This window comes from Oenanthe melanoleuca, chromosome 9 (assembly GCF_029582105.1).
Source record: "Oenanthe melanoleuca isolate GR-GAL-2019-014 chromosome 9, OMel1.0, whole genome shotgun sequence".
NCBI lineage: Eukaryota > Metazoa > Chordata > Aves > Passeriformes > Muscicapidae > Oenanthe > Oenanthe melanoleuca.
Window position 1 is genome coordinate 16,421,886 of NC_079343.1, and position 23,703 is coordinate 16,445,588.

The window sequence follows — 23,703 nt, forward strand, 5'->3', positions numbered from 1 at the left end:
GCTTTCACTGGCAGCAGATATATCCAGAAATCTGATTTCCAGTGGATCATGGGATTAACCTACCCCAGACATCTGCACAGAGAAATCCAGACTCCACATGCTGTGTGCTAGCCATGGGGGACATGTGAGGTTAAATCAGGACCACACATCTCTGCCAGAAAAATCAATGGGATGTCCCATCCCTAACAGCCATGGATGGGCTGGTGAAGCTCATCACACCTAATGCAGTGGTTTAATTGACTCATTTCCATTGCTGGCTAGCTCAAGAGGTGTTAATTGTACCCACAGGGCAAAGTGCTTAATTACAGCAGATTAAATTGATGCTTTGGAGTAATCTTTACTTCTAGGTAGAAGGACTTTCCCTGGATTTGCTGCTTCACATATCACCTTCAGGGAACAAAAAAGCACTGAGTATATCTTCTCCAGCCCAAAAATTCAGATGGCAGCTCCCACCCAATGGCTCAGCTTGGAGGAGGTATGAAAGCTGCTTTATTTCCCTTTGGTTTGTAGAGTAAGTGGGTTAGAATGTAAAGCACTATGCTGGGCTCCTGGTTAGGTGTCAGAAAGCCTAAATTTGGGAAAAAAGGGTCTGCAACAGAGTCTGTGATTCCTAAGATGCTCCTACCCCGAAGTTAAGAACTTGGGCTAAAAGGTGATACAGTCTATAGATCAGAGCTTCTGGGACTGGGCAGCTCTGGGCTTTGGAAAAGCAGCACTGAAATACTGGTGTGGGCTGCTGAAGAGCTCAAGTGGGTGACAGCAATAAATGAGGCTGATTTCTGTACAAAACCTGCCTGCAAGGCAATTTCCAGAGCCCGCCTACTTTGCAATAAAAAAGCCATCAAAATAGTCACCTTTGCATGGAGTCATTCCCTTCCATGAAACTGATGTTTTCTGGAGGTGTAATTTTCCATTCAGCTGTGGTTTGGGGGCTGGATAAAATGAGCTTCTAAAAACTTCAGGGTGGCAAGGGGCAGGTGAGAAACACTGGGTATGGCCCAGGCTTCAGCCTGTATGCTTTAATTAGGGAAGCTGTTATTATCAAGATCATTCCAAAAGAGTGTCAGCGAAAAAGTTAAAATAAATGAACCTGGGACTCACCCACAAAGCACCAGACGGCAAATCGGATCCAGGTGACTGTGGAGAGCTTCAGCATGAGATAGATGTTCACCAGCATGGCAAAGGCAGGGACAAAGGGCAGACACGGGGCCATGTAGGGCAGCTTCTTGGGGTTTTCTGGCTGCTGCAGGATCACAAACACCAGCACAGCAATGAGCAGCACCATCAGCACAACCAGGAGGACAGCCCACCAGCTCTGCTCAGAGATGTAGTCTGACCCAAAAATGATGAAGGAGCAGAAGATGAACATGAGGACAAAGAGCAGGAGCACACAGGTGGTGACCGTGTGGCCGGTGGCCGCCGTCGGGCGATCCATTTTACCCGGCAGCCCCAGGTGGATCCGCATCGTGTAGTAGCGGGGGCCGATCAGCTTCTTCAGCTTGATGAGATAGATGTTCTCAGACTCATCTGCCTCTATCCCCGAGGTCATGTCGACGGTGCCGTAGTTGGGGTGATTCACGTTGTAGGCGGATTTATCGGATTTCCCAATCAGCATCTCGTTATCTCCTAGCGACGGCAGATTTTTCGCCCCGCACGTGTTGGTCGGTGGGCCGGAGAACTCCTCTCCTTCGCTCCCAGGGGAGCAAGCTTCCTTCTCACAGTCAGCCAGGATGCCCTCCTTCTTCTTGGTGTGCTCCTCGGAGAGGAATTTGACGAAGCCGTCGATGTCGCTCTCGGGCTGGTAGCGGAGCAGCAGGACGCAGACGGACACCAGCGTGTAGGCCAGCAGGGTGCCAATGGACATCATCTCAATCAGGTCCCTCAGGCTGACCAGCAAGGAGAGCAGAGCTGCCAGGAACCCGGACACGATGCAAGCCACAACTGGGGTTTCCGTGTAAGAGCTGACGTGGGACAAAAACCTGGAGCGCAGAACAGACACAGAAAGTTGAAATCACAGAGGTTCCCTGTTGCAATAACCCTTCCCTGGCTGCAGGGGTCAGTCTCAGGGATTCCTTCAGGTCTTGTTGCTTTTTGGAACTTTGATTCCACATAGGGATTGGCAACACTACTGAAGTTGAATCTGGAGTTAGATCTGGGTCTGACCAGCTCTTCAATGAGCACTTGGATAATTGCAAATAAGTACCCAGATTTTATCCATATAAACTCTTCTCCTTTGAAAGTAGCTCTTGAATTAAACACTCATCCTCACCTAATCAGAATCTCTAGTACCAGCACCAAATGAGAAACTTTAGGGTAGACTGCTCCTGATATTTTCCCCCAGGATATTACTTTGGTTTTTTCTCCATTCTGCACCCACCATGTCTGTGTGTGCCCATTGCTCCCTGTAGTGACAGCACTGTTGGGGTGTTGGGACCCCCAAACCCACCAGCACAATTTTCCCTCAGATCCCAAGAGGCCAAAAATAAATGCCAGCAGGGCATGACTGACCTGAAGAGCAGCCCATCACCAGCCATGGCATAAATGACTCTGGGCATTGGGAAGAGGGAGCCCAGCAGGCTGACAGTGAGGCCGGCCACAGACCCGATGGCAACAATGAATTTGGCTGCGTAGAAGCCGTGGACCACGAACATTTCCATCAGTGGGGACTCGGTGTCAATGGCATCGTAGGGCACCATCAGTGTGAGGATCATGCTCACCTGGGCAAGGAGAGAGGAGCAGGACAGGGGTGTCAGCACCACCACTGGGGGCTGCTGGGGATTCTCAGGATGGAGGGGATGTTAAAATGGTGGAGTTAGGTTTGTTTTCACTTTGCTGTAGAGGGATTAATCCAGAAAACTGTGGGGTCTCTGCTAACCAAAGGCAAGAAGGGGATGCTTGAACCTTATTTCCGGGGTGATGCAGGAATCAAGAGGACTGGTAGGACTGGTGAGGCTGGTGGTACTGGCAGGGCTAGTAACACTCATTTTGGCTGCATTCCTGTGTGGGAGTTAATGCTGGGACAGACCCCAAATCCAGATTACATTGCTTGGAGCGACACTCTGGCCCTGTTTCAGTCAAAGAATTTGTTTTCCTGAGAAGCCCATTGCCAGGCAGGAGAGGTACTAGGTGAGTTTCTTTGAAAGTATCAGAATAGTGTTTTTTCTCCCTCATAACTAATTTTTGATCATTTGCAAGGAAAACCTCTAAGCACAGGCATGCTTTTATTGGGGGGCAGAGCAGTGCAATCTCACACAGCCATCCTGCCAATCCTTCCCCTCACTTGGATACTCTCCCATTTCTCCAGCAGAGGCAGTGCTGCTTTTCCCAGAAACGCTGAGAAAGGATGCTGCAATGCTGCTATTGCATTCTCCTTCTTTGCTTCTCTCCTGGGTGCAAAAATAGCTGTGGACAGGGATGACAAAAAAACTGCCTGCCACCACATCCCTGCAGCTGGCAGAGGGGTCTTCTCAGGTGACAGGATCCTGGGGACAAATGGAGAGGAGCCTTGGCAGGCACTGTGCAGGTGGCCAGAAAGGACTCACATGATACAGACAGATATATCTATATGCCTACATACATATTTATCTGCATTCACCTGTATAGAGACTACTTACAGACACATAAGCTGTCAGGCACGTGACAAGTGAGGCTGTGATGGCGTAGGGGATGGAGGTGTTGGGATTCTTCGCCTCTTCTCCCGTGGTAGCAATGATGTCAAAACCAATGAAGGCATAGAAACAGGTCGCAGCCCCCTTGAGCACCTGTGGGGAGGATCAAACATCTGGGTGCCAGGAGAGAGGCCGGCACCCAGCCAGGGAGAGGGAGCTGAGCAAAAACAGAGCAGCCCTGTTGTGCCTTGTCTGAGCTAAAGGGTGGGTGGCCACGGGTCATGGGGTGTAATTGTACTCTGGGGACTGACCCTGGGGAAAAGATTTCAACCCATGTCCTGAGCCATTTGAGGCATCTGCAGCTCACCCCACAAACCTGCGCCCGCGCAGTGCCTGAATCTGCTGGGAGATCCTGCCAGGAGACAATCAACCAAGTTCAGGTTTGCTTTCACAATCCTCCACCCCAAATCCGTTTTTATTAGTAGGGATCTGGAACATGTTGACACGTTCTGCCTTAGCAAGATGTCTCATGTGGCAGCAAGATCCGCTTGCAGAGGAAGCAGGAGAGAGCAGCTGCTGTCAGATGTGAGCCGCTTCCCAAACAACCTCTGTTTTGCTTGGAAGCTGCAGACAGGTTAGGAGCACACATCAGAGCACTTGGATGAGGAATTATTTGTACTGTTTGTTTTTTTTTTTTTTTTAATGTGGTTTTTTAAAATATTAACGAGGACATTTATAGGAAAGGAACGCTGGAGCAGGGCAAAGACTGCCTGGCTGTGAGTGAGCTGATCTGGAGCTGTGAAACCCTTGCATCTTGCTGGGTACCACCTGTCCTTCACACCTCTGTCATCTCAGCTGTCTAGTGATACTGCAGTGAAACTCACCTCTTTCAGGGACTGTCTGTAATTATCCTTTTTAAGTATGCCCTACGTTCCTGGGGAATCTCACACTTGTGCTTGGTGGTGGATTTACTTTTACAAACAACTTGTGAGACAATGAAAAGGATAAGATTACCCTACTGAGTTTTTTGTGGCTTTGGTATGCATCTATCTTTTAAAACTACTGTTTTTGTGTGCCAAGAGATATTTTGTGCTTTGAATTGGAGCAAAATAGGTATTTTCTATTTTCTCTTTTTCACTCCTATTGTATGGTAAAACAATCCAAACACAATCCAATCCACAACTCAAAGGTAGATATGACTTCTGTTCTCAAGTGAGCCTCACTGCTTTTCTGCTCATTATTGTTCTCTGGCAAAGAGGCATTGATTTACTGGAGGAAGATGCAGGGACTCTATGGCAGTTTGGGACACTTTCAATAATCAAGACTCTTGGTTTACTTTACTTTCTTGCTTATTTTTTTGTACAAAACCCCAAAGGAGTTGATCAGTGTAAATCTGAGAAATTATCTTGGGTTTAGGCCAGCTGAGATATTTTCAGACTCTGTTCATCCTTGGATAAAAACCAGTGCAAGCAAGCTAAAAAAGCCAAATATGTCCAAATTCTCAGTAAGCTTTGAGGGAACATCCATAAAATAAGTACTGGCAGGTGGCATTATGAAGTGCTCAAAACAAATGCTTGAGAACATTGTTGTTGAAAATCAGCCAACAAAAGTATCTCCCCACTCCAGAGAGGCTGAGCCAGCTCTCCCTGTCTCACATAGCCACAGCATTTTGCTCCATTGCCTGGCAATTAGTGGCATTTCCTTGGGGATACTTTCATGTGGAGTTTGACTCTGCAGAAGGACATTTTGGAAAAGTTCTGGGCTTATGCTAAGAGGAGTTAGGAGATAAGAGCAAAGCATTGCTGTACTCTTTGTATTTGTTGGAAAGAACTGCTCTGGATCCAAGCCTTCTCTCCTGGGATTTGGAGATCCCTGTCCAGGTGGATTCAGCAGGGCTGGATCTGGAGGTTGCAGCAGAATTGGGGTGTGCACATCATAGCAAAGCTGAGTGTGTGGCAGCATTTTGGTGCTGTGTCCCCCTCTGTGCTCCCAGGACTTACCCCTGGCCATCCAAACGGCAGGAATTGCCCTTCAGCCCAGTTGTCACTTTTGATGTAGAACAGACCAGCAATCATGATGAAGATCCAAACTGCCAAGTTAATGACATTGAGCACGTTGTTCAGTCCCACTGAGTTCTTCACCCCCATGGCCACAATGATGGTGACAATGACAGCAATGACCAGAGCAAGAAGGTCAGGGTACGACTCCTCTCCTTTCCCTAGGTGAGAGAAGAGTTGTGTTACTCTCCATGCACAGAATATCCAGGAATCCTGTGGGGGAGTTTTAAACACTTTTTAGACCTTGAAGTTTTGTAGAACTTTTTGGTCTCATTGCAAAAGTGGTCTCCAGAGGCCCATGCCCCCACTAGCTAAAGTTGTTTAATTAAGGTGATAAATCTTGATGTCTCAAGACACCATTTGAATTTTTGGGAGAGCAGCAAACCCATGACTGTGCCCCAATTTGCATAACAGGTATCTGCCAAGTGCTCATTAAAAATCAATCAGCCATGAAGTTTTCAAGACACAGGTACAGGACAGCTGGCTGGTTTGCTTACTGGTAGGATTCAGGGACTGTTGCTGGAGCTGCTGGTGTGACCAGCCCCCAGTCCCCAGCAGCACAGCAGCCACCAGCTTGTGCTCTCTAACAAAATTCTGTGTGTGCTCCAAGGGGACCAAGCAGAGCGTTTGCACTGGGTGAAGTGTTTCTGTGCTGCCCTTACCCTCTGACATTCAACTATTTCTGTGCATGTATTCTAAATGCCAGCAGATCCCAAAGGGGCTCAAAATATCACTGATCCCATTCCCTCCAATCCCGCCTGTGCGCCAGCTGCCGGGCAAAGCACCAGAGCCAGACAGACGGTAAATAATGAATGAAGCCTAATATCCATGTCTGACTCCTGACCAGCTTCCAATTACTTTTCAGGCCCTAATTAACGGAGGCACCTCTGCCCAGCAGGACGCACCCAGGCCGTTGAGCGTGCCCACGCTGCTGATCATCCAGCGGCTGATGGTGTGGTTGGCCAGCGAGTCGAACATGCTGCTGAGGGCGCTGGCGCCCGCGGCCGTGCCGATCAGGTACTCCAGGATGAGGTTCCAGCCGATGAAAAACGCCACAAACTCCCCCACGGTCACGTAGCTGTAGGTGTAGGCAGAGCCCGTGGTCTTGGGGACCCGCACGCCGAACTCAGCGTAGCAAACGCCTGTTGGGAACAACGGGAAGCGGCAAAAGGAGAACGCGGTTGGGAAGTGGAAAAAGTAAAACTGCTTTGGTGCCACCTTGCTGGAGGTGCTAGGAGGTGTCAGGACTGCAGTCAACATGGTGACCCTCCTTCCCCAGCTTCTTGGCTTAAAAACCAGAAACATTTCCACTAAATTCAAGTTGTGATGAGTTTTTCTCTTTGAGAAGACACAGTTCAAAGCAGCCAGACATTTACATGGGATCCTGGACCTCATCCCAGAGGAAGATGCCACAGGAGGGTCACAGAAGGCTACTCCCTCTCCCTTTACCAAACTTCCAATCTCCAAACGCTCATCCTGAATTATTGCTCTACAGATCCAGGCATGAGCACTGTCCTAATCATCCCTGCCCTTGTACATACCCAGGCAAAAGGAGTTTGAAGACATTTTACACAGAGAACATAATTTACGTTAACTCTTAAAAATATTATATTTAAGTCTCCTAAAGAATATTTTCAAAACTAGCTGTGCAGAAGAAAAAAAGAAAAGCAAAAAGAAGTGTTTAACTACAAATGTTTGGGAGGAGAATTCATCAGACTTCAATACTTTCTAAACTCCTTGTGTGCTTACTATGTCCAGATAATTTTTAGTAAAAACCTGACCCTGACACGTTGATGTATTAAAACAACCATTAGCTTTTTTTAAAAAGGAATGGATGTACTTAGTCTCAAATACCCTAAATATTATTCAGGACAAGTGCTGGAAGGGTCCTGAATGTTTGACACTGATTAAGACCCTGCCCCAAAGACCCCAATAAAGTTAATATGGGTGAATTGGTTAAGGCTGTTACTACCATTGAGTAAACATGTAGTAATTATTGAGCTCTCTATCTACTGATATTCTCCATTTAGAAGATAATAATTGCTTCAAATTTGCAATCAGTTTAATATAGAGAGGGGAATGAATAATTTATAAAAATGTTATGAGGTGGCTGCTCTTACTTTAAGTGCCGTTTTTACAATGTACAAACACAGAACTGTTGAATCACTTAAGCTGAATTTGGTAGTGCTTCTTTTCTTGCTTTTGGAGGATTTTTATATTCCATTCACTGCTTAACTGGAATGTGAGTTGCTTTGCAATGGGACTCTTCAAAACTTGATTTCTGTAAAGCAGCCCAACAGGAGCCACAAGACACTTCCATCATCCATCCATCCCTACCGACAGTCATTATTCAGAGCTGATGAAAAATGCATGCACTTGGCAAAGGTACGGTGTTCACAGATAACTACAGGCCTGAATGATTTATGAAACTGGTGCTCTGATGGAGACAAGCATCTAGTTTCTCTCTTTGATGGCCTTAAAAAAAAAAAAAAAAAGTATATATATATATATATATATATATATATATATATATATATATATGTATACTCTTTCTTGCAGGCAGCTCTCATTTTAGCCAGTGACAAGATAATGATTGAAGAGGATGGTTATTGATACACAATGATAATGCCAAAGCAAAGAAATGAATATGTATAAAATGTTGGAGTTTTTGATTATTCCTCTAGGATGCCAAAATGAGAGAAGAGCAGTTTATCACTATGGGTTGGGTACAGCCATAGGTGTCAACATGTATTACACACAAACACACATATATATGTAATATATACTAATGTCTGCTGCATTTGCACTGTATTATTATTACTATTAACTGTTTTTAGTAGTATTAATATTAATTATATTAATATACTATATCAATATAAATTATTATTATTATTATTACTATTACTATTACTATTATTATTATTATTAATAATAATAATAATAATAATAATAATAATAATAATAAAACCAAAATAACTGCACAATAAATCTGTATTGCTCAGTTACTCCTTGGAAGCTCGAGCTATTCAGCACCTTTTTGCCCTGAATCCAGAGGGATGCAGCTCTCCCAGTGCAGCAGCCCAGCTCTGGGACTGCAGAGAGAGGCTGGGTACATCTTCCCTGTCACAACTGTTTAATTTGGAGACATATTTATTCTCTTCCCCCCAGCCAAGAGAGTTTGCAATTTCTGAAGAAAACAAGACAATACAGTGTTTTCTTGAAAGAGCAAACATTCTACAGAGGACCACTTCTGTTCCTTGAATATCTGCTTCACTTGTGCAATTGGTGTCATTACACTGGTGTAATTATACAGTTATTGGCATTGTTCAGCAGGACATAAACACAGCTGAGTGTTCTTGGTCCTTCCAGGATCCCAGCCACAGAACAGCCACTGGACAGCACAACTGGTGGCATGGGGAACTGGTGCTTTTGGTGTGCTGGCATGGTGGTGGCCCTGATGTGGAAGCTGACCCTGCCACTGATACTTGGCACAAGGCTACACAGGAACCATGAGACATCCCACAGGGCACTGCCATGATGGTGTGATGCTTCAGGTGAAAAACAGCTTCTGAGAGGGGCCTTTCAGCTGCTCTGGAGGTAACTCCAAATAACTCATGCTGCCACACAAGAAATCCAGAGTAACCATCTATTATTTTCATCAAGCCACTGAGCCTGTCCTTTGCATTTAATGATCTCCATGTGCTGATATTTAAAGGTAGCTCCACAAAAAAAGCTCCCACAAAGCAAGGACTCCCACCTCCCCAGCTCCACCCAGGCAGCTGCAGGTGCAGCCCCTCAGCCCAGCCCTCATCCTGCAGCCAGGCAGAAACTGAGGCTCCTGCTCAGCTCCCCCTGTTCCATCGTGCACCCCATCTGCTGCTGATCCTGTTCCAGTATCAGGTACGAGTGTGGCACTGCTCCAAACAAGGTTATTTCTTTAGCAGAGAAGATCACTAAAGGGACACAAATGACTGGTGGAAAAGGCTGTGGAGGGAGTAATGGGGTTGAGTGAGATGCAAACTGCTGATTTTTACTAAGGAGGAGTTTTGGATAAAGAGGGGTGAAAGTGGGGAATGCTGGCAGTCACAGGTGATGGCAGGAGCCTGTGGTGCACTGGAGGCTTTGTAGAGGGAAAATGGGCAAGCATTTCTACTTAAGAGATGAATGCAAGGCCTTCTAGTGAGAGAATAAAAGAGATTGATTGAATTTATCAGTTTACTCAATTTTAGTGTGTTTGTAAGTACCCTGATGGGGTATGTGTTGCTTAAAACTATGGAAGGCATAAGTGGAATTTGCTGAGTAGATGAAATTGGAAAAGTCCCTTTCTGAAATGAGGCTTAATAATGCAAAGAGGCTTCCCAATGGCAGGGCTTCCCTATGGCTATCTCACAGGGAAGTCAAATGACCTGGATGGTTTTGGTTTGTTTACTTTTTGTTTGTTTTTTTTTAAATCCAAAACCTTTCTGGGATCCTTTCGCAAGCAGTGGGGTTTGGCTTAGTGATCTGTGATGGACAAAGCAAAAGTTCCTTAAAATGTGTTCATGCACACTGCCCAAACTCAAAGCCTGGCACACCAGGCATGACCACAATGGGAGAGCTGAAATCACATCCCCAAGGAGTCCCACAGCCCGTCCAGCTCCTGAACTCTTACTTGGTTTTAGTTGCCAAAGTAGTGTTGCTGTTACAAACAACAGCAGCGCTAATGATGAAGTGAGGAAGCAGCCAAGGAGACTATGAAAACACTGCATCCCTCACAAAACACTTTCCCAGGGCTACAAAAGCAAAGGGAGATGAAAGCAGAGCAGGCTCCTGTGGGTGAAGGCGGGAGGAGCCCCTGCTGCGGGGCAAGGCTCATGTCTGGGGTGAAAAAACCCCTTTTGGAGGACAGAGTGTTTTTGTTAGCAGAGACCCACCCAAACTCCGTTTGCTCTTGGTTTGCATCACGGCCAACAAAACCTTTGCAGAGGAGAGAGAGCAGGCAGTGGGAAAGGAGAGACACAGATGCTATCTGCTGCCTTGGATAAAAAACAGGCATTTTGGTTCATTTGTTGTGTTGGGAACTCAAATAAGCATTGGATCTCATTGCAAGCTCTCAGCTCTTGCTGTGGGCTTTGAAGAGAGCCTGAGGCTCACCCCTGAGCTGTGCCTCTGGGCTGCAGGGACATCAGGGGTTCAAACTCCCACTCACTTTGGTGGGATCTCCATGGAGCAGCACTGCAAACTCCAGGAAAAGACCATGGTGTGCTTCCACCTCTCGTGTCAAAAATCCAGAGTTTTGAAAAGCTGATCTGGGTCACTTTGCTGTGTTGGCTCTTCCTGTCTTCTATCAAAGCCCTTTGCCATTTGCTCAGGTTTCCTTATCCAACCCCCAGACAAAAGCTGGATGCCAGACTGACACAGCATGCAAAGTCCTGTGAGCAGAGAGAGCAGGAACATCACATCATCGTGTTAGCACTGATCTGGAAAGGACAAATGCCAGCAGTACTGGCTTCATGTAGAAACTGCAGCTCGAGCCATATGCTCAGCTGGGCTCCTACAGAGGAGATAGAATTCACTGTGTTTTCACTAAAATACATCATTTCTCTTTCCCTGCACATTTGTTTGTTGGGTTGTTTTTTTTTTTTTGTTTGGAAACTCAAAGACTGACCCTGCATGAATGGGAGCCAATGAAATCAATTCCAGAACTAATTGAGGAATTTTTTAACTGTTAGCCATGTCAACAAAAGAAGCTGGCCCTGGTACTGCCCAAGCCACTGACATCCTTCCTGTTGGAACTGAGTTTCCCACAAGCTCTCGCTCCAGTGCTGTGGCTTGGCCACCCTCTCAGCCTGGGACACACTCTGCAAAACTCTCAAATGTCTCAAAAATATTGCCCACAGGCTCCATCCTTGTAGAAGCCATTGGCAGCTCATCAGGATAATCGTGCTTGGGCTGCTGGCTCCCAGTACAAGGTTTGGTCTGACATTTGGGCAATGAGGGACAGTGCAGCTCCTGAGCTGTGTGAGACCTGTGGGAAATGGTTTTTAGTTGGTGGGGATGATGCTTATGGTGCTGAGCAGGTGTCCACCTGTGCAGGAGTCTGTACAATGTGATGGTGGTCAGGATGGTTGTGACAGACAGAGAGATCTCTATAAGCCAGGTCTTGAAACTTGTGGTTTATTGCATAGGGCATGGGTAAAAAGGGCCCTGCTGGGAGCTGCCAGCCACAGCTTGGAGCAGGGCAGAAAGAAAGTGGGGGTAGTAAGAGTTCTAAGAGGTAGGAGAGCGAAGTAAGAGAGTGATTTTCCCATTTACAATACAATAAATCTTCTATGTTGAATATTCTAATTTCCACTGACCAATCTAATACAAGATACAAATCCTATAGCATTTACATACAGCCTATAAGAATCATTACATTACCATAATGTGTTATACTTTAAACCCTAAAAACTGCTATTTGGACCCCTTCTGCCAAGCTAGCAGGGTCTTCTCTGACCTTTGGACCTGCTCTCCAGCAGAAGGCATTGCTCTATCAAGAGGGGATTACTTTCAGCCAGCTATCCTATTGTCTTCTAGTTATTTAGTAACTAAGGCTTGGTATCTCAAAGATGGCTTTCATTTCAATCTCGTTTATGGTTTCCATATTCTCAAAATCTTTTGCTAGGCAATCATATTTATAAGGTCTTCCTGATCCATCCTTCCCAACACACCCACTGTCACAGCTGATGCGGTCTCTTTGAGGCTGAGACCCCTCACCCCATGACATTTGGTGGTCTTAGAGTTGGTGTTTTTCACAGCTTGGGCACTGAAGAAGAGTCAGAGGCCATTTTCTGAGGTTTCCAAGGTTGTTTATTCCTTCTTATCTAAAGAATTATTTCTCTGACTTGCAAAGGTCTGTGTAGCATGCTGGTCGGAGGCACTCCGCTTGCCCAGAGGGCAGGTCTTATTTTTATACTATAAATTACGTACTTGATGTTTACAATTACTTTCCAATACATGACCCTTACATTGCCCTGTCCAGTTTTCTCCCAAACCAATCCAGAAGTGCCATCCTAACCCACAAACATGGATACCATGAAGAAGAAGAAGAAAGACATACCATGCCCCAAATCCTCCATCTTAGCTCTAAACTTATTATAAACAATACTATAAATTCGCTTTTCTACCTTCTAACAATCTAATTTATACTCTAATTTTTTTTGTGACTTGTAATTCTTCCCTTAATGATGGTAATTTTTCCCAAGGACTGAAATCAAACCCACAGGGGTCTTGGGCACTATGCCAAGGCCTTTGAGCCCCCTGTCCCGGTCCTGAGGCATCCAGGGGAACACCCACGACCGGAGAGGATGCAGGACGAGCCACATCACCCAAAATCCCCAGGAAATCTCACCTGACAGGATGGAGGCGACGGCAGCGATGATGAAGGACACGATGACCCCCGGCCCCGCCATCTCCTTGGCCACCAGGCCGGACACCACGTACATGCCGGTGCCCACGCAGCTGCCCACGCCCAGGGAGATGAGGTCCAGCGTGGTGAGCACCTTGGCCAGCCGGGCGCCCTGGGCGGCAGCAGCGCCGCTGCCCTCCAGCATGGACTCGACGGGCTTGGTGCGCAGCACGCGGGCGCGCAGCGCCTGCCCCGCCGCGCCCCAGGGCACCCGCCGCGGGTCCAGCCGCGACACAAACCCGCTCATGGCTCACGGCTGGCTCACAGCTGGCCCACAGCTGGCCCACTGCTGGTCAGCAGCACCCGCTCAGGCCTGTGGCTGCCTCTCCATCCTGCGCGGGCAGCCCTGCAAAAGAGCGACACAGAGTTTTTGGCTGAAAGAAGGAAGAGTCAAAAGGGTCCCCCTAAGCTGGTTTTTGCTGAGCTGAGTTTTGCTTTGACCAATGCTGCTGCTGTGGGGAAATATTTTTTTTTTAAGTTGAAAGATGTGGCTTTGCTGGTGTAACTGCAATATATTTTGGGGTCTGGCTTCCCTGTGGTTAAGACAAACTGGGAGAGAAGCTTGGTGGAGCAGTGTGGGCTCCACTGGCCACTGGACAGTGAGTGACCAACAGCATGGCCAGTTGCAGCCATTTTTAATACTTTTAAATTATCTTGCCTGAACCCATTTGCTCTAGGATTGTCTCAAAAGTCATGGCCTCATCTTGGTTTTCTCTTTCTCTGTGCTTTTTTCATCCCCACTCATATTTTCAAGAACAATTCAGCAACTGCCATTCCCCCTCCCTCTCTCCCTTTCTGCTGTTCTTCAGCAAACTGTGCAGTTCTCATAGTACCAGCAGCAGTGACTTCCTAGTGACACATAATGACTTCTTGACTTTGAGCAAACCAAGAATTGACAAGCTGCAAGCTAATACAAGGGAATAGGAAAAATAGTTTACTAGATATGAATTTTTACCTGGCAGCTTCTTTCCTGTCAATACAGAAATATTCCTTTATTTTAATTGCCTTGAAGACAAAACAATTATTTTTTCCATCTTTACATCCTAAACAAATTACATTGTGTCCACAAGGCAGCCCTGTGTTGCTGAAGTTTATTAAATGAAACACAACATTCATCTCATGTTTTGGTTGATCACTGTTCAAATTGTGCTGATTTTTTACCTCAAGCAACCACAGGCTGAAAGGCTGCATGTTCTTCCTAGGAATAATAATGAGAAATTGTTACTGCTCCTGAGCAAATGTGGATTTTTGGGTTGGAAATAAATCAAAACCACCCAAAATTCATCCTCCCTTTATCCAAAGCATGGCACCTCTGCAGGTGGGCTGGAAAAGAGGTCTTACTGTGCTTCCCACTTCTCATCCTTTATTTAATTATTTTCCTTGAACTTTGTGGCTTCTCTTAGCTGAATTTGAATTACTTGGATTGCTATGCTATGCACTCAATTGATTTAAACTAGTCAAGAAGTTGGGTCTTCAGAAGAGGTAGGATGGTGTGGGATGAAGGCACCAAAGCTTCAGGCTGGTCCTTGGTGCAATCACCAGGTCATGCTCTGGCATGGGAAGACCTGTCCTGTGTTTTAAGGGGGATTGGGACCCTAGTTTTTCATCATAGTGTCTCTGATGAAGGCTTTGGGAAGGGTGGAATATGTTACTTACTGGGGCTTAATTTTTCCACACTGGTAAAATTAGTGTATTCCTCAAACTGAAGAGAGATGACTGATTTGGACAGCCCAGTCCACTCTCAAGCCACATCATGGTATAGAAATTACTTTCTCACCAGCATCCCAAAGAATCCCAAGAGAAGATATGGCAGTCTTGCTCTGGAATAATCTTAAATGCTAAAATGATGAAAAAAGCCCTTGAATATTTTAAATGGTTTAAATTTAAAGCAGGAACTGGCTGATGGATTAGTGATGCACCCAGATTTAGGCTGCTGAGCTGTTCCAGCTGCCTGGGGCTGGGCTGTGACCAGGCCCTCCTGCATGGCAGCCCAACAGAGCCCTGCAATTCTTGGGGTTTAGTCTTCTCCTATAAGTCATCAAGGAAAAAAAACCCAACCTTTTCAAAATGTCTGAAATGAAATAACTCTATAATTGCTGCTATGCTCAATTAAAGTAGTCATTCAAAGCTATTCCAGATGTTTAAGTGAGATCAGCATATTGCTGCTCTGTAGCTTGGAAAACATCTTTTCACTCCATTTGGAACCACAAGAAAATATGTTATGGATGGCAACCACCTCCATAGGTGAGGCAGCTCACTTCTGCTCTGCTTCACTAACCCTGCCTATCTAGAAGCAGACAAGGAGAAGCAAAAGGAATTTTTACTTGTTTTGTTTTAACCTTCTCACCACAAACTCAGGAAGATAAAGAGAGCTGTGGCTCAGTGGGGACAAGCTGCAGCTGGATTTTGGAGCTGCACAGCTCTCCATCATCAGTCTGCTGGGGTTGGTTTTCCTCACTGGCTGGCACTTGCTGCTGCCACCATGTGCTTGTCAGCACCACTGTTTGTACCAAAACACTCCTCTTCATCAGGGTAAATTGACTAAAACTGCAATCAAGCCAGAAGGAGAGGCATAGGTGTTTGCCTTAGTGGATCTTCCTTACTGTCTGGGTTGATGCTGAATTATTCCTCATGTAAAACTCATTTTGTTAGGGAGATGAGCACAGTGCCCCCAGCATCTCCCATCCTCACCACTCCCCATAGCTCCAGCTTCTCCAGAAAATTGTCCCCAAACCACACCTGTGCCTTGGGATGGCTTTTGATTTTTCTGTTAATGACTCCCCTCTGTCCAGAAGTCTGTAGGGGTATCCATGAGCAAAGATCTCTATTACAATCTGCTGGGATGCAACAAGGAACAGAGTATCGATGGTGGTAAATGGAACAAAGAGAACTCCTGTTGTTGTATTGATGGAAAGCCAGGCAGGGGCACTCATTAAGAGGAAAAGGTTGGATTTTCCCTGGTTTTCCACTGCTCACAGAGTAATTACTGCAGAGGATAGACTGCTGATGCCTCCAGCAGCTGGATCAGCATGGATCTGGCCCTGGCATGCAGGACACCAGTGCCGGGTTTGCTGGAGGGGTTTTTAGAGAGACAGTCCCTTTCTCCTTGCCCAGGGGAGCTGTGCTTCAGAAATATGGGATTTAAGCTGGTTCCTGTCAACCCCCAAGGCAGTGCCTGCTGTGGACCCCAGAAATATTAATTCTGGTGTTTATGTGCAGGAATATCAGTCTTCAGACCCTCTCCAGTAGGGACTGTGTGCCGAGCATCAAACAGAGCCCCTAAGGCTCAAAGGGATGCTGGAGGTAGCTCGAGATGATGGAAAAGGCAGCTCCAGGCAGCAAACCCCGCTGCAATCCCAGAAAAAGAACGAGAGGAAGAGAAACAAACAGGCTGAGCTCCCTGTTATCTTTTCCCTTTAATTGTGAGCTCGGTGGCGGTGGAGGGTGGGGTATTTTGGAGAGGCACAGGATTTATCCCAGGGCTGACGTCAGGCGGGAGCGCGCAGGGATGCGAGCGCAGGGATCGGAGCGCAGGGATGCGAGCTCAGGGATCGGAGCTCAGGGATCGGAGCGCAGGGATGCGAGCGCAGGGACCCGAGCGCAGGGATGCGAGCGCAGGGACCCGAGCGCACTCCGCCTTCTGCCGGGGCTGCTCGCCGCCCAAATGTTTTCATTGCCAGTGCCATTCGATTTGGAGCTTTATGCGTTTGTTTTTACGGCGTTTATCCCAGTGTAAAAGCTGGCTCTCTCTCCATCATCAGCCCTCCTTAAAGCGATTTAAAAGCCAGGCACAGAGCCGAGAGCGAGGGCTGGTCCCTGCCGGTCCCGACGTGCACGTGGGTCCGGCTTCAGCAATCTGGCCCTGTGCCTTGGCTGGTAATTTTGGGTTTTTCTTATTTTTAATCTTTCCATTTTTACCTCTGCTTGAGCAGTTTGAGTGGAGCTGTGTTTAAATTAAACTGCAGTAGTCGCTAAATTAAACCACTGATAACACTTCAGCTATAAGATCAACTTTCTCTGTGCATCAACTAAAAAAACTGGATATTTTCTGTGTGTCTTCATGGCAAAATGGAAGGGGAGAGGTTGAACAGCACTTTTCTATGATACTTCCATCAAAATTACACTGAACACCTTGGCAGTGTTAGCACTGCTGTAAAATGGCCAAACATCATTATCTTCTTTTGATAAGCAAGCAAAATAAAAGAGGAAATGTTTAATTTGACCAAGGACATAAGGCACCCAGAGGCAGCCCCCAGGAATTCATAAACTTTGTATTCTGGTCTACAGTGCAAGTATTAGAAGAGCATAAATGTGTAATCCAGTGATATAATTAGCATGTACATAGAGATAACCTTTCTTCCTCTTTCCAGGGGGATACAGTGTGATGGTTTAGCTGCTGTCTTTGCTGGGGAGAGACTGGACTGCCTGGATAATCAGGGAAAACGCAGAGGGAAGGAGGGGAGTGATGTTAAAGCTGGTGTTTCCCTTTTCCTAAGTAAATAGCAAATCAATATTTGAGCACTGATCTGTGCCCATGCAGGTGAGCAATGAGAAGGTTTTGGTAGCTGAGGGCTCATCTTCCTGCCTGGGTGAGGTGGGAGATGAGGTGACACATTCAGAGGTGAAATTGGAGCATGCCACAGGGAATGCCAGCAGATCCCTTGATACTGAGCTGTTCTAAACTTTGCCAGGATTAATTACATGCCAACTTCACAAGCAGGGTCCAGGCTCCCTTGGGATGCTCTGGAGCACCAGGCTAGTGAGAAACAGCTCAGGGACTGAAAGGAGCAGTGTTTTCCTCCTTCCTAGGGGCTGGATGCACATGGAGCATATGCATGTGGAGCATCTAGAGTTCTTACAGCCTGAATGGGATGGAAGCTGAAATGTTCCTTTTGGAGATGCTCACACACATCCCTCGCCTTGGTAAATCCACCTGCCCCTGTCCAATGTCTGGCATTTTGGTTTTCCACTTGTTTTTTGCCCTTTTTGCATGGGTACCAATCATTCCCACGGTGCAGAAGAGTGTAGGAATGGATGCAGGGTATGACAGATACAAGAGTCTGTGTGTGCTGAGCTGTAAATAATGCAATATGTATGAAGTGCTCCGTTTGGGCTTGCAACAAAGCTATTTAACCACCAGAAAGGAAAAAAAAAATAAAAATAAGAGAACTACAGAGAAAGAGGTATAATCAATTTGCCCATTTTCAAAAAGGGCTTGAGGTAGGAAGGTAAAAGCCTTAAAAACTGCAACAGTGCAGGGAAATGGCAAATCAATGGATGGATGAGCTGAGCAGGAGATGGGGAGCCAGGAACATTCTGTAGCTGTTCTGACAGGCTCCCTCTAGTAGAATAGTGAAACCACATGAAATTAGTAAAATTTGTTGCTCCACCAGTAAAATAGAGAAATTCACTTTCTTAAAGAAGTGCATGGTGGTTAATCTATCTGGGTTTTCTAAGAAGTAGATGAGAAACAAGGCTAAAAATGATTAATGGTCCCCTAGACGTGCCTTGTTGAAGTCAATATTGGTTTTGTACCTGCACTGCTCATCTGCAGAAGGGCCCTAGAGGCTCTGTGCACTTTCAATGCTCATTTGTGGTGCTGATTTTGCATTCCAAGTGTAGATACTGATACCAATTCTTCAAGTACAGCCTTCCCCACCTTTCTGCAGTCACAAACCACAGTGATGTCGAACACATGAAACTCCTAAAGAAATTTTGGGCTCACAGGTCTGGGTGCTCAGGCTTTCAAGGGCCAATGTACTGACCACTGAGGTTCAGGCAGTTTAAACACCATGGGAGGAGTGCCCAGGAACATGGATTTGTCTCACATGGACTCATAGATTCATAGAATGGTTTGTGTTGGACAGAATCCTAAAGATGATCTTGTTCCAACCCAAAATGCCGTGTGCAGGGACACCTTCCACTAGGCCAGATTGCCCAGGGCTCCATCCAACCTGGCCTTGCAAATATGCTGGCACATCCTTCTGCAGCCTTGGTTTTTGGGAGTAGCAGTTCCAGACCCTGAGCTGTCACAAGAGGAGAAGCATAATCTGATTTTTCTGGAATACAGTGAGTTATCCATTTGCAATGCTGGGCATAGATTCCTCTAACAGTACAACTGCCAGCAGCATCAGTGGGATGGCTGCAGCCTTGGGTCTGTGACTGAGCTTTTGCCTGGTTTTGGGTAGTAGGTTGTACTTTCAGTAATTACCACTTTGATGAGACAACACATTTTTTGTACCAAATCTCACATGGGAGTGGACAACAGCTGCCTTTGTATCACTGAAACTGTAGACCTGGGCTATCAGACAGTTTGTTCTAGAATTATACTCCTTTAAAAACTGTCTTTGCTTTAACAACACACAAGAGGAAATCTCTGTAATTACTGGGCTGTGTTTTCTTTTTCTTTCCTCAGTGGATCCATACTTTTACATCTCAGAATGAAAGTCATTATGGTTTGCTGCAGGCCAGACAGGAGAGCTTTTTTCATCTGACATAATTCACAGAATGGGTTATTTATTAATGTGTGAGGCTCTCTAAACAAAATGGATTTTTACTCTTGCGAGAGTCTGGCTGATACATCATTATGACAACTTATTTCATTTCTGGGTAGCATTTTGAACCCAGTGACGAAAACACAAATCCTTCAGTAAAGAACTGATTTAACACTAAGGCTTCATCATACAGAGCAGGAAAAAATTCCCCTGTATATCAAATACAGGACCTGAAAATACACTATTTTTAAACCTTTAGTTTTATTTTGAAGATTGTTGGTTTTACAGAGATTCCTTTATTCCCCACTAAGAATCTGCTGGGCTTTTTCCTCTCAATGCTGACTCTCACTCACCAGCAGTCTTTCCACCTTTCTTTAATGATTCAGTAGGAGTCTGAACTGGCCTTTTACACAGTAAGCACATCAAGCTTACAAACACCTCTCAGCTCTTGCCGAGTTTCAAATGCATTTATCTTTTGTATGTGCACATGGCCTCATTAATTACTTATCGTGTTCCATCAGCAGTTATACAAATGTAATTGATTATGCCTCGCTGCCCCACTTCCACTATTTTGGCTATCAGCTAATTAATGCAGGAGAGGCTTTCAAACAACTGCTTTCCTCAGAAGGAGCTGGAAAAACACATTCTTCAACCCCAAACCTACTAAAGGTTCCACAAGAAGCTGTAGTAGCATATGCAAATCAATGGGAGTTTTTTGCATATGCAAATAGGAGCCTTGAGCTGGGGGGAATTTGGCTGGTCTAAATTCCTCAACAGAAGCCTGAGGTAGGTTCAATGCACTTCCGAGGAAGTGAATAGCAGCTCCTGCTGTTTTTATTACAATTTGCTGCTTATTCTTCTTATTCACTAGGACAAAACCCCTTGCCTTACATGAGTAATTCTGCTGCGTTTCAGCACAAGCAGTTATGTGAGTAATGTGATCACAAGTGGATCAAAGATGATGATTTAGAGTAGAGTTCATGTGTTTAGTAATTTATCATCATCAGTCAGGTAAAGGCACTGCAACAGCTAAGTGATGTGTTGTGTGAGTAATACCTGTGCTGTAGCAGGAGGGCTTTTTGATGTTTCCCAGTGAGTTACAAACTCACATCTAACACTAAATCAGTCTCTAGGATGGTACTAGAGAAGCAGACTTAAATGAAGAATTATGTGGTTTTAAGACTGATAATAGCATGAAAGTTAGAGTATTCTAATATTCCTGAGCGATGCACATGCACTGCCCAGAGATGTCCTCATGTAGCAAGGGAATCTGTGTGAGCCAACATGATTACCTTAACTTTAAGTAGCTAATTGCATCCTTGCTCTTAGCCTCCCTCTGTGGCAAGACCCCAAAACCCAGCCTTTTTCCCTGAGATTTTATCTCTCAGCTACTGTCAGTGGAGTGTCCCCACAGTGTGCTGCCCTGCCTGGCACATCATCCCACTGGTGTGCCTGCACATGAGTAAGAGAAGAGCTGCTGAAATATTATTGCTGTAGTTCCTGTTCGTGCCAGAGCTCCCAGCCAAAGGAACTTGAAATATTGCTTCTTTCTGTCTTAATTTACTTGGAGCAGAGCTGGTCACCCTGGTTATTAATTGCACATCTCCCGGTCCCTGTTGCTTCCCAGCTGGTTGTTTAATGAGTGGAACACACCTGCTGGTGCCCAGGTGTCTTAGGCAAGGCTCTGGAGAATCCAGATGCTTCCAGAATGTGTTGCTCCAGGGCTGGAGGGGTCTCAGACCTGTGCCCAGTTCTTCCTGCTTGTTCCCACCTGGGAGTGAAGGACAGCCAGGAGAGGCAGATATTCCCTTCACTATCAGACCAGGGTGCCCAAATCCTACCTGGAGCCACTCTGGCATTGCTGAGCACCACGGGGCTCATCTAGCACAGCTCAACAGGTCCATCACTAAGACCTGGTTCAGTCATGCTCAGGCACACATTTCAAGCTAAGTTTTAGTTGTGCAGCTGCAGGGGGAATGTGCCCAGGTGTGGAAGTGATGCACAAAGGGGCGTCTCCATCCTCAGCTTAAAAATACTTTGTTGAGGAAGACTTGGCCACACTCAGGGAGCTGAGGATGTGCAGGAGGAATGGGCCAAACCTCTAACTGAGATCATGCTCACCAATAAACTAAAGCCAATGACTGCTGAGAGGGGCTGCCCTGAGCCCACATGTGTGGTAACTAAACTTTTGACACAGATACACCCATAGTCAGCTGTAGCATGGCAACAGAAACCCATTTCCCCTGTAGGCAACGAGCCACTTTGATCCTGTCCTCTCAGAATTAGGATGTGGTGCTGGAACACATGTGCTGCAAAAGCTCTTCTGTCCACCTGCCAGGGAGATTTAATTTATGGTATCATGACTTCCAATGAATTATTGATACAGTGTCTGTGCAGAGGAACAGAAACAATAGAGTCATGTGCTGTGTGGCTCCACCTCGCTGGCTTTGTTTCATAAGTGCCTGGGCTTTGCTCTGACAGTTTTATTGTGGGAAAAATAGTTTTCTCTTAGAGATGTTCCAGCCTGGTGACAGCAAGGGATGGGCTGTGGTGGGAGCATAAATGCTGGCCAGAGCACCCAGTTCTGTAAAGATGACTTCATGGTCTGGAAGCAGGACTGTTATTCAATGAGCCAAGAAAACTCAAGAGGATTTTTCTCAATATGCAAGAGAAAAATTACAGTTTCCAGTTCTTTCAATGTTGGCATTTTCCCGTTGACAACCACAGCTTAGCTACGTCTAATTTCTTGTAAATGAAAAATGTCTTAGGAATCTCTGTGGATCTGAGTCTGCTCCCGTTTACACGTGGGTGGTTTAATGAGTTCAGCAGACTCACCCTGGACTGAGGTGACACTCTGGCCAGGTTTTCATATCCGTAGGAAGTGGCTGAAAAATGCCTGCTCTATTTCTGGGCTCTGGATATTTTGCATACCTAGATCTACTGCCTCTCACAGACTGACATGCTCCGACCCCAGCATGGTTTTATATATAATAGAAGGCACAAATCTGGGAGGGATTTGGGGGTTCAAATTTTTTTTAAATTAATGTGAGAGTCACAGATGCTGCCCCCTGCTAATGTTGTTTTTGTATGACATACAGATCCCACTGCCACACAGAACTGAAGATGTATTTGCTTTTTAAAATGTCTTAATAATCCAAACAACAATATGTTGCTTAAACATTATGATGATTTTAATAGCTCAGGTGCTCTGAAAGAAAAGTTTTGATTATTTGGGGATTAAGAAGTCAATTACAGACTACTCTATTATCCTCTTTTTTTGCTTGGCTTCATGAAGAGCCCAAGATTGTGTTTATATTTGTGTAAGCTTTTGCCATCCAATTTGTTGAATGCTGTAGCGTTTCAGAGAAAAAGCATTAATTTAGCCATTAGGAGGCTTTCCTGTTCTCAGTGAATTTTCTAGAAAAATCTCCTGTTGCCTTTAAGGGAACATGGAAGAAATTTTATTATATGTGTGTGATTTCAGAACTGAGAAAACAGACTGTCTTCAGAAGGAAGTAGTGTCAGATCAGCCTACAAATATATCCTTTAAAATGATTTTGGCTGGAATCCTTTCTGATATGATCCCATCTGAGACTCTGAAGTTACACAAAGAATGAATTTCCATCATTTTCATATAATCCAAAAAAAATTAGAGAAGGATAAGATATGTCTTGACTTGAGAGTCATGAATAACTCCCTGAGGAGAATGATTTATGTTTTAAAATGCTTCCCTTTACTGCAACATGCACAAAGAGATTCTTTTGGGAGAGAGTTAATTAGTGAAACCAGTTGGAAAATTGGAGGATTCAGAATAGAAGATGGTCATTCATTTGTTCTCTTGGCATGTGGTTAAAAATCCCACCCACTGGAGGGGTTGTACTTATCTAGAGGGTGGCTGGGGCACCTGGAAGTAAAATTGTAACATCTCTGTGCCTTAATTGGGGAATTAAGGACCAAAGGTGCCATAAAGTCCTGAGAGTTAATTCTGTCTGAGTCTCAGGTCATTAGTTTCCAGGCAATTACTCCTGCAGGGAGCCCAATGACTTGCTTTGGCTAAGTTGCATATTTTGGGAGGACATAAACAGATGGAGAATCCAGCATGTTTTCTGATGGCT

General features: G+C 45.6%; 1 protein-coding gene across 1 annotated transcript in view; it reads right to left on the minus strand.

Annotated features, from left to right (window-relative positions):
- Window positions 1-23,703, minus strand: part of SLC7A14 (solute carrier family 7 member 14) — a 30,670-nt gene that overhangs the window by 4,782 nt on the left and 2,185 nt on the right. Inside the window, exons 2-7 of the mRNA XM_056499119.1 lie at window positions 13,038-13,440; window positions 6,571-6,807; window positions 5,609-5,826; window positions 3,615-3,761; window positions 2,509-2,717; window positions 1,102-1,979 (exon numbers count right to left, since the gene is read on the minus strand). Of these exons, the coding sequence (XP_056355094.1) occupies window positions 1,102-1,979; window positions 2,509-2,717; window positions 3,615-3,761; window positions 5,609-5,826; window positions 6,571-6,807; window positions 13,038-13,341 (1,993 nt within the window). The 5' untranslated portion in view covers window positions 13,342-13,440. The remainder of the gene's footprint in view (window positions 1-1,101; window positions 1,980-2,508; window positions 2,718-3,614; window positions 3,762-5,608; window positions 5,827-6,570; window positions 6,808-13,037; window positions 13,441-23,703) is intronic.